The sequence below is a fragment of the Notechis scutatus genome, chromosome 1 (assembly GCF_049901735.1).
Source record: "Notechis scutatus isolate UNSWTSFEM ecotype Mainland chromosome 1, rNotScu1.2, whole genome shotgun sequence".
Lineage (NCBI taxonomy): Eukaryota > Metazoa > Chordata > Lepidosauria > Squamata > Elapidae > Notechis > Notechis scutatus.
Window position 1 is genome coordinate 294,644,486 of NC_142009.1, and position 17,161 is coordinate 294,661,646.

The 17,161-nt window shown below is 35.9% G+C and overlaps 1 protein-coding gene across 21 annotated transcripts in view; it reads left to right on the top strand.

Moving 5' to 3' along the window:
• Positions 1-17,161, top strand: part of NRXN3 (neurexin 3) — a 1,270,300-nt gene that overhangs the window by 1,146,566 nt on the left and 106,573 nt on the right. For 11 of the 21 annotated variants that reach the window (XM_087952028.1, XM_087952029.1, XM_087952026.1 and 8 more), the window contains 2 exons: positions 1,176-1,232; positions 3,541-3,848. In XM_087952028.1, the coding sequence (XP_087808154.1) occupies positions 1,176-1,232; positions 3,541-3,848 (365 nt within the window). The remainder of the gene's footprint in view (positions 1-1,175; positions 1,233-3,540; positions 3,849-17,161) is intronic. The other 10 variants (XM_087952030.1, XM_087952031.1, XM_087952018.1 and 7 more) reach the window with 1 other exon arrangement.

Here is a 17,161-nt window from a genome sequence, read left to right on the forward strand (position 1 = left end):
TTTTAATGGAATCCACTAACTTTGCTTTGTGTCATTAGACATGAAGGATGTCATTATCAGAAAAGCAGTTGGGTCTCATGGTAGTCTTTGTCAATTGTTAATAGTTTGGAAAAAAATGGAGTAAACTATGTAGATCACTTTCCAGTTTCTGCCATTTTCTGGCTGTTGGTCATAGAATCTGGACATAAGTTTTGAAATGTCATTGCCTCTCTGTAATTTTTGTTTCTGGAGCCCAAAGAAAGAATAGAGCACTTTCAAACTGCTAATTTGAATTACTTCTGGGTTATTATATTTTTCCAAGCACTCCCTATATTATGACCTTCTTGGGGGGACTGATTAATTCCTCTCAGAAATGTACCCAAAGAACATGGGTAGGTTTTGAGCAGAAGTCCTAATTCATGTGTAATTTTGTGGCTGTTGAATAGCCTGTACATTTTTTATCTGTGGAAAAGTCAGAGACTGTTAATAAAGTATTTGCCTCAAGTGTCATTTTCCAGCTGATAACACTGCATGAGAATGAACAGAAAAATGCAGTTGTTAATATTATAGCATCTCTGAAAAAATGATCCTGCGAATAGTATTGTATGTCCAAATTTAATGAGAGCCCATCAGAATTTTCCATGTGATATCATGTCATTGCTTGAAAGAGATTGGAGTATACATAGTCTTATTATTACAATCATCTCTATAACCTAAACATGGCTGTGAGATTATCACTATAGCAATTATTTGTTTATTTTAAAAAATTGAGCCAAGCCAGATTTACTATTCTCTCACACAACAGAAAAATGAAACATGCCACATGCAACAAATCCATATGATAAGGAAAAAAAAGGGCATGAGAGGAAAGAGATCATAGAAGAGATTTCAAAAATTAAGATTTAATTGCTTTCCAAGGACAGAGTATATCAATCCTTTCACTTTTTTTCTTCTTTTAATTTGCTATTTTTACATTTGTACACTAGTCCATCTTTGCTTAATGAAGATCTGTTTCTTGTTATAGTAGTGGAGAGCACATGAAGATGTGCCTTCTGCTTCCTCAAACTCTCAGCGTTTCCCATAAACATCTACTTTGCTTGGTTAGCTAGGATCCTCCTTGAAATAGGAATTCCTTTCAGATGCATTTCTTCTCTTGTCCCAATTGTCTTCCCCATGACCCATCCTGTCACCATTAGATGATGCAACACCGCATCACCACTTGACTTCGAGACCTGCCACGACGACCAAAATTGGTGAGCTCCCCCTCCTATTCTGATCTACTTTAATCACAGAGAATCAGTAATTGGGTTTAGATTCTACTTATGACACAGTAGAATTTGGCATTTATCAGGGTAGAAAAGAGAAAGAAAGTGGTGAGTGTGCAAGGGAGGAGGGGAGGGAATGGACATGTGTGTGTAAATGTTGGGAGAAGTGGACTGACTGAAATAATACTAATTCCACTTTATTTTCTGAAATGTGGCTAGTATGGTTCTTTATTCAATGGATATTTACATTTAATACACTCTAAAACACATTAATAAATATTAAATCCAGGTGAGCTTACATATTGGATTTATCATATAAAATTTATAGCTGTCATTTGGAAAGCTGAATGCAAAGAAATCATATATACAAGGAATGTAATTCTTGAAAATTTCAGTTAATTTTCCAGAAATGATGAGGCAAGAACAAGAGAAAGAGAAAAAAATTGTCAAAATTTGAATTGTCTTTTTGAATTAATGGGATGAATATGTCCTTGATTTGTATGTAGAATGAAGAATTGGAAATTGTTTGTGGGGATTCATTTTGACTAGAATTGAATTCTTCCTGCTTCCCTTTAAGGAATTGGGAAATTCATTTCTGCAATCTCAAGGAAGATTCACAATGATGATTCTGTACAATCAAATTTGGGTTTCTGACACATTATTAGTACTGATGAAGAAAAAGCAATCCTTGGAAAAAATGGGGGATATATTGTAGAACCTACTAACAGTTCATTTTGAGATCCTAGCAGAGTTCAGGTTCACCACTATATTCTCTCTCTTCAAAACATCCCTCCATAGAATTGCTTACTAGTCAAAGCATAGGCTACTTTTCAAAGATAAACCTGTGTTTAGGAACTGATACTTTAAAGCAGGGGTCAACAATCTTCTGGACTTCAGGGACCCCCCCCCAAACTCATAATTTCAAATCCCGCGGACCACTAATATGAAATTTGATTGGCGGTGGCTTGCTGACAGTAGGAAAGTCGGTCCCATATTTCAGAGCTACAGTAGTCACAGAACTGACCTGTGCATCGGCCTGCCATGGATGAGCTTCTCCAGGGTGACCAAAGGGCCAGTCTTGTGATTACTGGAGCTCTGGAATATGGGACTGGCCCGTGGTGGGATTGGAAATCTCCACCATAGGGCCTGGCACCTGTAATGTGCAAATTTGCACCTTCCAGCCATCTCCATAGCCACTTCAGCCTGCCTCTGCTGCCAGCCCCCTCTTGCTGCAACAGCACCATTACCTCGTCCTGGCTGGTGAGGGCTGCACTGCTTTTTGCAGGTTTGGGCTCGACCGAAGGGTGGGGCCAGCATGTGGGCGGCTTAGTGCTCAGCACAGACTTGTATTCCACGCAGCCTGGATTAATTGCTTTGGGGGGACATTTCTCTGTGGACCACCAAAATTTTCTCATGGACTACCAGTGGGCCACAGCTCACCACTTGGCGACCACTGCTTTAAAGAGAAGACTATAAGAATCCTTCTCGCTTGGATTTAGTTTTCTGCAGAAAACTAATCTAGCTTGGATTTAGTTTTCTGCAAGGTACTGGATCTGATTTCCATAACTTCAGTGTGAGGTGGAAATGACTGCATAGAACTTTACTGTGAAAGTGAGGTATCCAAGGAATAGAATTGTTTGTTTACACTAATTTTATTTTAAGATATATTTTGTTTTCTTCTATAGAAATGATAATCCAATATTGTCTTAAAGTTGCACTTTATTTAAATGCAGATAATATCCTCATTCAGAAATATAGTTATTTTATGTTTTAAGGAGTCATGAAGCATACATTTATCCATCTTATAATGCTATATCTTTTTCCAAATCATAGGATTAAATCTTTGTTCAGTCCATGCAAGGATCAAATTTTCTTAAATTTCATAATATGCAAAAATCAGAGTAGTTTCATTGAACTGGACTCTCTCAGATTCTCAGTAAAAAAAACCTTGCAGAATGCTTGATCTTAAAACTGGATTGAGTTCATCACTTGGGTGAAATTTGGAATCCTGGCTTCTGCTAAATATGTTTACATTTATGGGAATAAGGCCAAGAAAATCTGGTTCCATTGTTATTTGTTTGATCTGGTTTATCCTAATTTGTAACACAATGAAACAATTTTTTGTAGTGTTGCATCCAGTCACTCAGCCATCACAATTTTCATCACCACCAATGTCAGAAAACTCACTCTGATCTTCCACCCATTCAACCAGGACATAACATAAAACATTTTGGTTTTTAAAAAGGGGGAAGAATATTCCTGGCAATAACAATGTTCACCCCCCCCCTTCACTTAGGACGACAGTTAACGATCTTCAACACCCAGGCTCAAATAGCCATTGGAGGAAAAGATAGAGGGCGCCTCTTCCAAGGTCAGCTTTCCGGTCTCTATTACAATGGCTTGAAAGTATTGAACATGGCAGCAGAAAACAACCCCAACATCAAAATCAATGGAAGTGTTCGGCTGGTTGGTGAAGTGCCATCTATTCTGGGGACAGCTCCCACAACTTCTATGCCACCAGAGATGTCCACCACCGTCATGGAAACTACCACTACTATGGCCACTACTACAACGCGAAAAAATCGCTCCACACCTACCATTCAGGTAAGTTGAATGTTTTGTGTTCCTATGTTTTCCAGCCTATTTCTTCTTTTTTTCCAGATGTATGTTTTACCAAAATATTTTTTTTTTAAAAAAATGAACGTTTGCCAAATTTTGAGATTGTTATTTACTTCTGGTCAGCTGAAGAATTTACAGGTTTTTATGAGCTGCAAGAAGAAGTGCAACCATTTCAACCGCAATTTAAATATCCAAATGGATATCCTTCCTAGAAGGCTCTCTATCCAGCTCAGTTTTATTTTAAATGTGTTAAGATCTAACCCTTCGTGATAGCTGAAGTTTGTTTAGGAGACTTACAGGTTTCTTTGGATTCTTAAAGATAAGGTCAGGCATCATTAGTGTAATTTGTCCAGTGGTATGATGCATAACATTCTTCTCGTAATAATATGTGGAAGTAAAAAGGCTGATGGGTCAAATAAATATCTTACCTTGTTTAATTTGTGGCTGTAGAAATTGATTGACACATCTTAAAACATTTTAGGCTGCAAGTCAGATTAAAATGATTCCACAAAATCTTTTTAATCTAAGAAAACCACCATCTTGCCAATGCTTTATTCTCCCCAAATAAATTGAAACTGATCATTATCCCTGTGGAGTCCAACAAGAGCTTCAGGACAAAAAGACTTCCAGCTACTTCTTTGAGGCTTATTAAAAAAACCAACCCTTGTAAGTGGCATGAGTTCTTGATAGAGGCATTAGGACAACCTACTTAGCTAACCTACTTAGCTAATTACTTTCTGATCATTTTTATGATGTAGCACAGGTGGCAGATCTCAAGCTCGGCAAATTCAATCCAAAACATTCTGTTAAATATTTATAATTAGCATGCTATGTTTTTGTTAAAGTGCATATAAAATCTTCTGCAAAATAGTTATAGTCTGCTTTACGTTTTTTTATTTACACCAAAGTAAGTAAACCCCGTAGATTCTGATTAAAATAGTAACACAAAACAGATGTTTTATTCCATATGTTACACATTTAAGTAGGCATGTTGAAGTTTAGAATTACTTTATGAATAACCCAAAGATGCTTGGATTGGAGAAGCTTCTTCAGTTCAGAAGAATTTTCTTCATTTTCAAAGAAAAACATCTTTGGGACAACCATACCTGGATGATTGGGAATCTCCATATATACTTTATGGATATAACTTATTAAGCAACCTAATTATTTAGTAACTGATTAAGTTATCTAATCATTTACAAAATATCTTCGCAAAGGTTCTACTTGTGATTCTCCACAATTCCTGAATCTTGTCTTTTTTTAAAATTGGTTTTATATGATAATTGTCATCTTAAACAAAAAATTAAATGCTGTTATCTTCAAAGGAACAAGAACTATTCTGAGACTCTTATGTCTCTTAAAATTGCTACCAAGTACCCATAAAATGTTTACAAAATCAATGTGCTTTAGTTCCTTATCACAATTCTGTACTTTTACATCATGAAGCACATGTAGTACTGATTTAAATTGTTACAGGTGAAAAGATGGGTGAAAAAAAGTACTAGAATGATTTAATAAAGTATACATCAGTATTTAGAAACATAGTTTTAACCATAATTTCCTGGATCCACCCATACTACAACTAATAGACTTGCCTTGGCTGATATTAAAGTGGTAACTCTTGACTTTTCATTCTCCTCACTAGAAGGAAGGTAAAAGTCAATATGCACTTCTGTTACAACTCACTGTCACTCAAGAGGAAATCCATTTATTACCATCATGGTGAAAGATAATTCTTTCTTTCATTCACTTGGTAAATATGTTCACTTCCATCTGAATAAGCTATATTAAACACAGGTGATGCTTTCTGCTAAAGATACCATAAGGTGTGCATAGGCCTATCTTTTATGTTGTGCTTTATTTAAAGCAACCATGCCCACCACAAAAATGCCCTTTCTGTTTTTTTCAGAATTACTATTTTATCTATCTCATTAGATTTAAATGATCATAGACTTTTCAACCAAATGCATACAGATGCTTTCCTGGGATTAGGAATTTAATGAAGTACCTCTGTATCTGACTATCCAGAGCTGCCTGCTGATTCTAACTGAAAATGTAGATTTAACCTCACAATATGAGCTTGTTCTGTATTCAAGTTTAAATTGTTTGGAAATCATATGTGTGGTATTAAATTGTTCTCACAGACCTTGAGGCCCTGACATACCAGGTTCTCCCATCAAACAGTACCTTTTGGGAGAATTTCACTTTGCCTTGCTGCTGTGCCTAGGATATTGAAGCATATGGTAATTGTGCACTTAAATGATTCTGGTTTTAATACCATTATGTCTTGGAGTGCAGACTGATGTTAGAGTAGGGTTGTACTGCATCCAAATGAGAGGGATGATGAGAGGGATGCTGTTCTTCCTTTTAGTTATGCTATTGCTGGTAGCCTTGCTCCTATAGTTGAAAATTGTATACTTGGCCTGACCACCCTTCTTACCTGACCAAAGAGCATTCTTAACTGGTCAGAGCTCATCATGCGGGCTCACAAAGATAAGCAGAGTCAGACCTTGTTAATATTGTACTGAGAAATCTTACGACCGTAGGCTGGTCTGCATTATTTTTTTAAATATGTTGATTATATTAGTATTGTTATTTATTAAGATGAGCATAGAAATATCATAAATAATTAAATGCATGTATTGATTGTTGATTATAATAGGAAGAAAAAAAGCAGTGATTTTTCTCACTACTAATGTTAAGAAAAGTCATGGCGCTACAGCAAGAATTGAGTTACACTGTAAATTCAAAGTCAAGAAAAGCGGACAGAATTATTCAAAGCATTTTTGCTGGATTGGTTCAACATTGATTGTCGCACTAAGAAAAAACTCCATTCATTGGTGTATTTTATCTTAAGAAAACTTGTGCTAGTTCTTTCTGTAAGAATTCGCAGAAGAAACTTTTCTATCCTTTTTGAATTAGCCCAAGAGGCTTATACTGTACGTTAATCTTGTCTCTTCTGTGAAATGTGATAATCCCTAGAGTGCAATAAGTCTTGAAAGGTATTAGGTATATAGTATCTCCAGTGAGTAAAATATTCCTTATTGTTTAATTAATATTTTTTGCACTTTTATTTCATTTATCTAAAAACATCTGAAATTTCCAGCTGATCTAGAATTTATTTCTTTGATTTATTAATCTCTTATTGCTATAATATCATGTAGGACAAACTCAGTATTTGAATTATCCACTAAATTATTGAATTCAATAAATATTGAATTATTGTTTGAATAACATGCATTCTCCATTTATGAACCTGAATGAAGATTGGTTATGGTTATATATGTTATATAGATGTAGTTTGGGATATCTTGTAAAATTGGGATGTTATCAAATTATGAATCAGATCATACAAATCTAGTATATGCACATTCCCTTGCTGACCTATATTATTTACTGGGACTAAAAGTACCATTGGTTTCAAACTTGTTTTAGCTCTACTACTAACATCATTTAACTAAGATGGACTTCTAGCTTCAGATAGGTTAAATTTTGCAGAGGAGTCAATTCTGCAATAGACTCTGTTGGGAGCTGCAGATATTACTCAATGCATTAGAATGGATGAAAGGTAAATGGATGGGTGTTATGGACTTGGGGCAAATGCAGGTGATTCAAATTTCTTAGCTGATTGGCCTCAAATGTATGTCTTTGGAGACATTTAATAATCTGTGATACATGAAAAGTTGGCTCACCTTTGACCAGCAATTGGCCCCTAATCTGTTAGTTGGGAGTAATCACTATTTGGTATTCAAGTTCTGTTGACAAGCATATGTCTTGTTTCTGAAGCCAGTTTATCTTTAAAATGTAATTATGAGTCAGAATATCCTCTAGTACTTCCTACTAACATTTGTTACTTTGGGAGAAATGCCTGCTAAGAAATACATTTATGAAAACGTTGAAATATGGCATAAATAAAATATATACAAGTGCATGCAAATAAAAGCTTTAATAATTTGCAAATATGTTTAACTATAAAAAAGGAAGCTATTTTTTCCACTTCTGTAGTAGTTTAATTTGCCCCTGGGAAATTACTTTATCCATTTACTTTTACCATGAAGAAACTACAAGGAGGCATCATCAATTGGAGATTTTTTTTGTGTGCAGAATACAATGTTTCTACAAGATTTGCAGCATGAAATTTCTTTTTCTAGAAACAAATGCCAGGCTTTGAGAACATAACGACCATAAGTATAATATATGCTGGCTGGGGAATTCTAGAAGTTGAAACCCACCCTTCTTAAAGTTGCTGACATTGAGAAACACAGCTCTAATTCAGTGGTCGCCAACCAGTGGGCCAGAGAAATGTCACTGCCAAAGCACCCGCCCAAAGCAATTAATCCAGGCTGCGCAAGAACACAAGGCTGCACTGCCCACATGGCCCGTGGGAACACAAGGCTTTTGTCACTTGCATTGCAAACAACACGAGGTAGTGAGGGGAGGGGTAAATGGGCGGAGGGTGGGAACTTGCCTGGCCACCGGGCTGTTTCTTTCTGCTGCTTTCTTCTGCTTTGGGCTGCACACAGGAAAGCAGCAAAAGTCTTTCTTTCTCTCCCCCAAACTCTGCCAGAAATGAGTCTTTGGGACCCTGCAAGGCATCCTGCTCTAAGAGGCTGCGCTAGTGCGACAAGTCTCACAAAGACTCATTTCTGGTGGAGTTTGGGGGCAGAGAAAGAAAGACTTCTGCTGCTTCTGCTGCTTTCCTTGCATGAAGCCAAAAGTCTCTCTCTCTCTCTCTCTCTCTCTCTCTCTCTCTCTCTCTCTCTCTCTCTCTCTCTCTCTCTCTCTCTCTCTCTCTCTCTCTCTCTCCCTGAGAACGGAGCTGGAGACGGTGTCCTGCAATCCCAAATAAAGAACTATCGATTGATAGGAAAACTGGGTGGGGAATTTTCCTGCAGAGTTTTTTTGGTATTTTCCCAGGGTCTCTGCTCCACGGGATTTAAAATTATGAGTTTGGTGGTCCCTGAGGTCCAAAAGGTTAGCGACCCCTGCTCTAATTAATTCTTCAAGGAGACTCTTAAACATTTGGCGTTTTTTTTGGGGGGGGGCAGGAATTTCTACCAATCTTTTCTCAAAATAATGCTTATGTAGAAAAGAATATGTTGGAAGGACCAAATGTCATTACTTATTATGAATTCAGTTAAATATATTACAACAAAGTAATTACAGGGCAGCTTCCATTATTGTGAAATTACAATAAAAACAGAAATAATTTATTATATATTAGGGAAATTAAGAAGGCAGCATTAAAATCAGTATCATTTAAAGAATTGCAAGAGAAATAGGTTAGTTAGTATATTGAACCTAAAATAACAGAATAATATAGTTGGAAGGGACCTTGGAAGTCTTCTAGTCAACCCCCTGCTCAAGCAAGAAACCCTATACATTTCAAACAAATATCAAACATTTGCTGCAATTCTAACATTAATTATGACATAATTTTAAATGGATAGAATAATGAAATGAAAGTAAGTATGTATATTATCCTGCACAGTACTATTTTCAACTCTGACTGGGATTTCACATAAGTTGTATAAAGTTGGCTCTCAGCCTGGTATCCTTCTAGACTCACATCACCCGCTAAAACAGCAAGTAGAACCTACAGCTTTCCAGGCTATTCAGAAACTTCAGCTGATTCAACAGTATGGATAGTTATGGATGTGCTTAGGATTGCCACACTGACTGTTTTTATTTCCGGTCAACTTCTGGAGCAAGTCCAAGTGTTGTTTATTACTTTGGAATTCCTTATTTCAGAAACTAACAACTCTGGTTCGAATAACATTTGTGGAAAAAGGCATATAAGAATGTTTACATTAAGGGTCCGAAAATTAGCTATTCTCAATTAATAGCCCCAAATATAATGATGGTCCTCCAGAATAGTTTTCCCCAGACATAAGTTATGGATGTGCCTTAACTTATGGAGGATGCCCCCTCTCTATTAAGTTTTTGAAGAGCAGTGAAAACTTAAGTCTTCTGTAGGATTTTGGGGGATAGCATGGAATAATCAGTCTAAATCCTGAGATGAAGGCATGAGAAACTGCTGAATTTTTAAGTTGTTTTTGCTTACTATTGATTGTACTGTTCTTTTTTAAACTTTAATTACTTCTTAATAGAAGTGAACACATTAATACTACACAAATAAAACAAACTTCTGGAGTTCTAGATAAAATCCCTTAACTGGGTTTTTACTCACTTCTGCTAAGTAGCAGAAAGAAAAAACACCACTAGAAGTGAAGTCAGGGAATACTGTGTCAGAGAATACTATCAGCAGCAACTGACACAATTAGATTAAGCTTTGATAAGGACAAATTTGGAGCTGAGTTCCAACATAGATGTAGCTGAAGACAGTTATTTGAAGTATAGATCTTGATCCTTCATTGTGAAATATAATACCGGCTAGGTTACAGGATAATGTAAACTATACCCAATGGCAGATTATCAGATATCAATCTGTATTGTGTTTTCTCATTCGGGCACTAAATGTGTTGGGGCACCCCTGCACTTAAGCACTTTATTACTATACTTTAAGATTATAGGAAAAAGACAATATTATTTTAAGAAGACTATAAATTGAACCAGGAGAAATGATAGTGCTTACTACTTTTCCCTTTGGATGCATATAATGCTTCATAACCTTATAACAGACAGATTTTTAAAATAATAAAATTTAATAGTTTTACATTTAACTTGACACACTCTTTATACTTTCCTGAAAAATGACTTCTGCTGAGAACAGGAAGATAGGTTGATTGTGTGCGTGTGTGTGTGTGTGTGTGTGTGTGTGTGTACAATAACAATGGAGATATCTACATAAGCTATTTTATATACAACTTACTTTACTGCTTCCTCCTCTTTTCTTCCCCAGGCATTTGTTGTCTTTCAGTCACTAAGTTATGTCCAACTCTACATGATCCCATGCACACCAGGCTCCCCTATCCTCCCAGAGTTTGCCCATATTCATTGCATTGATAACCCTATCTAACCATTTCATCCTCTGCCATTTCCCTATCATTTTGTCTTCAATCTTCCCCAATATCAGGGTCTTTTTCAATGAGTCCTCTCTTCTAATTAAGTAGCCAAAGTATTTGAGCTCCCCAGACCCTGTATGCACAAATCATAATCCATGGCTTACTGTTGTGCAGTGATTAATGTTGCACATTTTGTAAGATTGAGAAATGAGCCAAGATCAACAATGAGGAAGGGAAAAAGAATATTTATTTCAATACTGTTTATAATTGCTATGAATCCTTTATGATATTTTCCTTCCTGTTAGAAACATTGAATTTAGTAGATTATAAATTTATTATCTTATATTATGAAATTGACTTTAGAAAATATTTTCTTCTAGTTCTGTTGAAAACATCTTGTGTTTAAAATGAGAATCTTTGTGGATTTGGAGAGAAGATTGCAAGATTTCCAATAACATGAACTAAGTTGTCCATTTATAAGCTAAACTATTAGCATTTGTTGCATGAATGCTAAGCAAGGCAATTTTGTTTTAACAGTTTTTCTAAAGGATTAAGACCTGAAAAGAAACAGTAAAATATGTAAAAACCTTGGATTAATTGATATTGATATTTTTGGGAGTGTTACCAATCACAGGATTTTAGAAAATACAATAAGTCTTATTTTGTCAAGGACAAAATTTAGTAACTGTTCAAAGTTACAATGGCACTGAAAAAACTATGACAGCTTTTCACGTGACTGTTGCAGCATCCTCAAGGTCACTTGATCAAAATTTGGATGCTTGGAAACTGGTTCATATTTATGACCGTTGCTGCGTCCCAGGGTCCTATGTTCACCTTTTGTAACCTTCTGACAAGCAAAATCAGTGGGGAAGCCAGATTCACTTAACAACCATGTTATTAACTTAACAATGGCGGAGATTCGTTTAACAACTGTGGCAAGAAAAGTCATAAAATGGGGCAAAACTCATTCAGCAAATGTCTCACTTAGCAACAGAAATGTGGGGCTCAATTGTGGTTGTAAGTCAAGGACTACCTATATTTGGTACAGTTGAGGGCATGAAGACATGATCCTTATTTACACAAAATTGGATAATGACAGTTTCGGATGGGATGGAGAAGTTTAAATTCTTGTTTGACAATTGTTTGTACCAAGAAGGAATATAAACATTTAAAAGTATAGATGTGCAATTTGGGCAGATCTACAGCATCTTTTATGATCTATCTGTATCTAGTTTAGGCTGGTATGGAAGCTTATCTGCTTCTACTTACTGTACCTTTGCTAACAATCTGTGACTGTGACTGACTCACAAGAGAGATTTTATTTTAGCCAGATCAGATTCTTGCCTTCATCTATCTGGGAACGGAGATTTAAGAACATCCCCTCAACTCTTGCTCAGCAGGGAGATGGAATCAATCATGCATGTATTTCTATGCTCTTCTTTCTACACAATAGAACAATTTTTAAATAATGCTTTTAATAATCAGAGAAGTTTGGAAAAGAAAAGTATGGTCTTCTTATCTGACAGGTCAACTTCAATTACTTTAAGGTCTATGGAATTTTGCTCACTTGCCTCTATTGTGCAACATTACAGTCTTTACCATTTCACTAAATATTATGGTCAGTGATTGCCCATAATGATCATCTAGTCATATCACTTGTAATCTTTTCAAGTGAAATACTTAAGAAAAAGAGGAACAAATTAGAATGAATAACATGTATTTAAAGGCAGTGTTTGTGAAGTTCAAAAGCTTTTATGGTTTTAAAATAATATAAGTGATTTTTAAGCTTCTGCATTGTATCTTTATTTCCAGAGACATGCTTTTTTTTTGTTCTTAATGATAGAGTAACCATTCTAATCTGAAGGCTCTTAGCAAAAATTAATTTTCTTATACAGTCTCTTGTATTCTAGACATCAAATGCTGCTGGAAGATTATCAAGGTGAATATATTTGTTATATATAATGTACAAGGCATACTCTTTCATGATGAAGCTAAAAGGAGTTTCTATGGACCTGTTACCCTGTGATATTCCATTCCAAAAGTGCTCCTAAGTAGAGATGCTTACTTTTAGGAGCATTACAACATTAGCTGTGTTCTGACTTCCCACTGGGTCACACAATGTAATGAGAGTTATTATCTCTTTTTTGCGGTGGAAAAGTAAAGAGTTGGGAGCAAAAGAAGTACAATATTGTTCCCTTTAAAAGCAAGTCGTGAATGAAATAAACTTAAGAGTATAGATTTCCATTTACACTACCATAGTGGTAGGCAGGTAACATTCAGCCCACTCATTGACATTGTTCAGCTTGGTCATTTTGTGTTTTCAGAACACTTTTCTGCCATTAAACTCCATTTCACACCTGTAGTAGTTCAAGTTCATTTCCCATAAGAACTAAAGTTTCCTCTTTAGTTTAGTTTACTTTATTGTCATTGCACCTTGTACAATGAAATACCATCTTCAGTGTACATTTTGACTATGAAAATAAATACAAACACACATCCTTCACATTCTATACATTGAATTGAAAACCCCTGATATTGCGTTAATATTGCAATATTAATTCCTGAACAGCTGGTGGCTGTTTTCCCTCCCTTTGGCAATTTACAAAGATATATTTTCTGTGATGGCCATGAATGGTGCTTCTGATTAATTTACATCATTTTTCATTGCTTGAAAAGAGGCATTAAGCTGTTGTGTATATTGGCAAATGCATGGCATGGTATTTTCATAATGGTTTCTATGATACTAGGAAGACCAGGAAGGATAGAGATGAATTTCTACCCTAAATTACTTACCTGGCATATCTGGTGCTTATATAATCAGCAGTGTTGATGCTAGGACTGAAACATGATGTTATTATATGAATCCTTCATCCAACTGCAAACTTATACAAGAACTGAGGAAGACGTCAACCAAGAGTGAGCATATAATCCATAACATCAAACTAAGCTTTGTTGACAGATCATGAATCAGACAATCTGCCTTTTTTCTTACTTAGGTAACAAATAATCTGAAAGTTTGCAGAATTCAGTGTAACTGCTGAGGTATGCATTTGTAAAGGGAAAAAGTAAATATGACTATTGTAGTAAAAAGAGATTCACCAGACAAATGAAGAGATCTTCTTAGGAGAGTATATAATGAATGTATCTTCTTAGAAATTTCTCTTGTTTAAATTTGTAAATTCACTTCATCCTATATCTACTTGTAATCTAAAAGTGTGTTTGAATGTTCATTTTCCATTTCTTTTAATATTTACCTTTCTGAAAATAGCTTTTCCCAACATAAATGAATCTGAACTTTATTTTAAGAAATACATTTTTGTTTGCACTTCTGCCTGTATGCATTTTTGCAAACATGTTACCCAAAATCCTTTCACTATTACCTGAAAATCTTACTATTTTGACTCTGTACTTTTAAGATGTACACTTTAAAACATTACCTGCTATCAGACTAAGCATATCTCCAAATACTACTAACAGGAGAGGATATGAGCCATGGTGGCGCAGTGGTTAAAATGCAGTAATGCAGGCTACTTCTGCTGCCTGCTGGCTGCCTGCAATTTGGCAGTTCAAATCTCACCAGGCCCAAGGTTGATTTGGCCTTCCATCCTTCTGAGGTCAGTAAAATGAGGGCCTAGATTGCTGGGGGCAATATGTTGATGCTGTAAATCACTTAGAGAGTGCTATAAAGCACTATGAAGAGGTATATAAGTCTAAGTGCAATTACTGTTGCTTCTGCTGAACAAAGCTAAAATTTGGCCTGATCCAATAGGATGGTTTCTATGATTCCCCAGACTCTGCTTTTACTTACTATATTTCTGTATAATATAATGTGAAATATTCAACAGTACAAGAATTGCCTTTCAATATCTTAACTGGTTTTTTTCCTCCTTGCAATTCTAACCAGCTGACAGTTCATCCCTATACAGCTAATATATGTCACCTGTACTTCATCTGACATACTAAATGACAAAAGGAAATTTCTTACAGATTTTATAGAATTTGTAATGAATTTCCACGGAGAAACCATCTCACTAGCTAATGGGAAATTTTCAAAAAAAATTCAGTATATGCTATCAGTGGCATGTAAAAATGATTCTCATACATTATATCTTGTTATATTTCTTATATGTACATTTTCTAGCTAACAATCATCATTTGGAATGACATTTTGGCTTGTTTAATGTAAAAAAGAAACCAATTTGGTATAAGAGTTAAAAATTATTTCTTATTCCTTGCAAAAAAAGTAAATATATTAACTTTCAAAATGGTATTGTTACTCAAGATAACAGAGATATGTAAATTTATAGATGACAGGTTAATGATAAAATTACCAATACAGTAGTAAAAGGTGCAACAGGTAACAGAACATATCTTGAATCCAAACATGTTTTATTAGGTATACTTCTACCCAAAAATGCGTGGTGAAAAAGCAAACAAGTTAATGTTTATTGAAAGGTAATTGTGTGTGTGTGTTGATGGCTGCACTACTGCTTTTATACCAATGGCCTTATCTTTTTAAATGTGTGTTCCTCAGATGATGGGGAGATACAAAGCTAGATATTTAAAGATGATCTCAGCTGAGATAGCTAGCTCAAACACAATCAGATGATTCCTGAAAAATTCTTGCCAGGACTCCTGGAGTTAAAGGTCAAAAACAGCACTTTTGAATTGATCTTAGAAAAAAATAATCATTCAATCATTCAGCCATCCAGCCAGTGATGCTATTCTAACTGGTTAGGCACAGTTCTGGCATATTGGTAGTGCCAAAGATCAGCAGAAACTGAACCGGTTGTCTCTGAGGAGCTGCTCTTGGGCCCACCCTCTCGCCCGAGCTCCCATACTGACCTTTATTCCCTGCTTTTGAAGTGCAGCTGCTTTGCGCGCCACAGCAGATTGCTGCATGTCAGCTGCTGAAGCTACAGGGAGAGTGCAGGATTGCAGGAGGTGAGTAGGAAGGCCTCTGTGCATGTGCAAAGTACATGTTTGGCATGCACGTGCAAAGTGTGCCCACCAAACTAGTGGTAACCTACTTTGAAACCCACCACTGCATCCAGCCATCAAACTTCAGGACTGCCTGATTGCCCCCCAAATCTGAGCAGCTTCAGAATAAAAATAGGGTAGGGGGGGAATCATATTAAAAAGAACAGAAATTACCCAGAGGGAACAAATCCATCCAATGTTCCTTCCACCTAAAATTTAGATGCCTTGATTCATACACTCATCTGAGGCCTGGCAGGAAAAGCCAGGTTTTTAAAACTCACTTAAATGTGGTGCAATAGGGCAATCAGAAAAAATAGTAAGAATATTGGAGTCCTGCCAAATCAAATAAGCATTTCTGGACCAGCTGAAATTTTTGAATAGTATTAAAAAGTAGGGTATCATAAGTATAATAATGCAAATGGGAAATCATCAGAAGTGATACCAACTGTGTAAAAACTTCATTCTGAATTCTTTCTCAAATAAATATGAAGAAAGATGAAACCCCCAAAAGCTGCATTATGTCAGGCTCATTATATCAGGTTGGTCACAGAATGAGCAATGTCATTAAGTGGTGCCAGGAAAATAGCACAGCAGACACACAATTCTATCTGCTTTTAGCCTTATTCTCCTGTTGAGCAATTGGAAACTTTCAGTTTTGTAACAGATGCTGTGTGATGTTCAACATTTCTTCAGTTCTGTGGCCATACAATGAAGTCAATAAATATAGGCATAATGGCAGACAGTTGGTGTTGCAGACAATAATGTTAAAAGTACAGCAGTGGCAGAAAATACATGTCCTATTTGGAGATATGGAAGAGTAATTCTATCTACCATGGACAGTATCTGGTTTTCTTTTACAATATGCTGCTCTAACCAAACAACCTGGATATATTGGATGGACATCTGGTTGTGACTAGAGGACGAGCGAGTAATGTGACAGTTGTTTGGGGGAACAGTTGGGAAATGCTCCCGTGCATGGGTTCACCCAGAGGAAAAATTATCCCACTACAGAAAGCTCTCTTGATTCTTCTCTAAGGCTAGAGGCACACAAAAGAAAAGAAAAGCAGCTGTCACATAGTTTCTACAATGGCCACTTTCAACACTTGAGTCTTGCAGAAACCACGTGTTAGGTATATATGTTATTTATTTATTTTTATTTGTCAATTGCTTACAAAATAATAGGTATAAGTAAAAACATAGTTATGAATACATGGATGCATATAAGAAAAATAAAAATAATATAAAAGAAACAATAGGACAGGGACAGTAGGCATGTTGGTGCGCTTATGCATGCCTCCTACAGACCTCTTAGGAAAGGAGTAAGGTCAATAGTAGACAGTCTAAGGTTAAAGT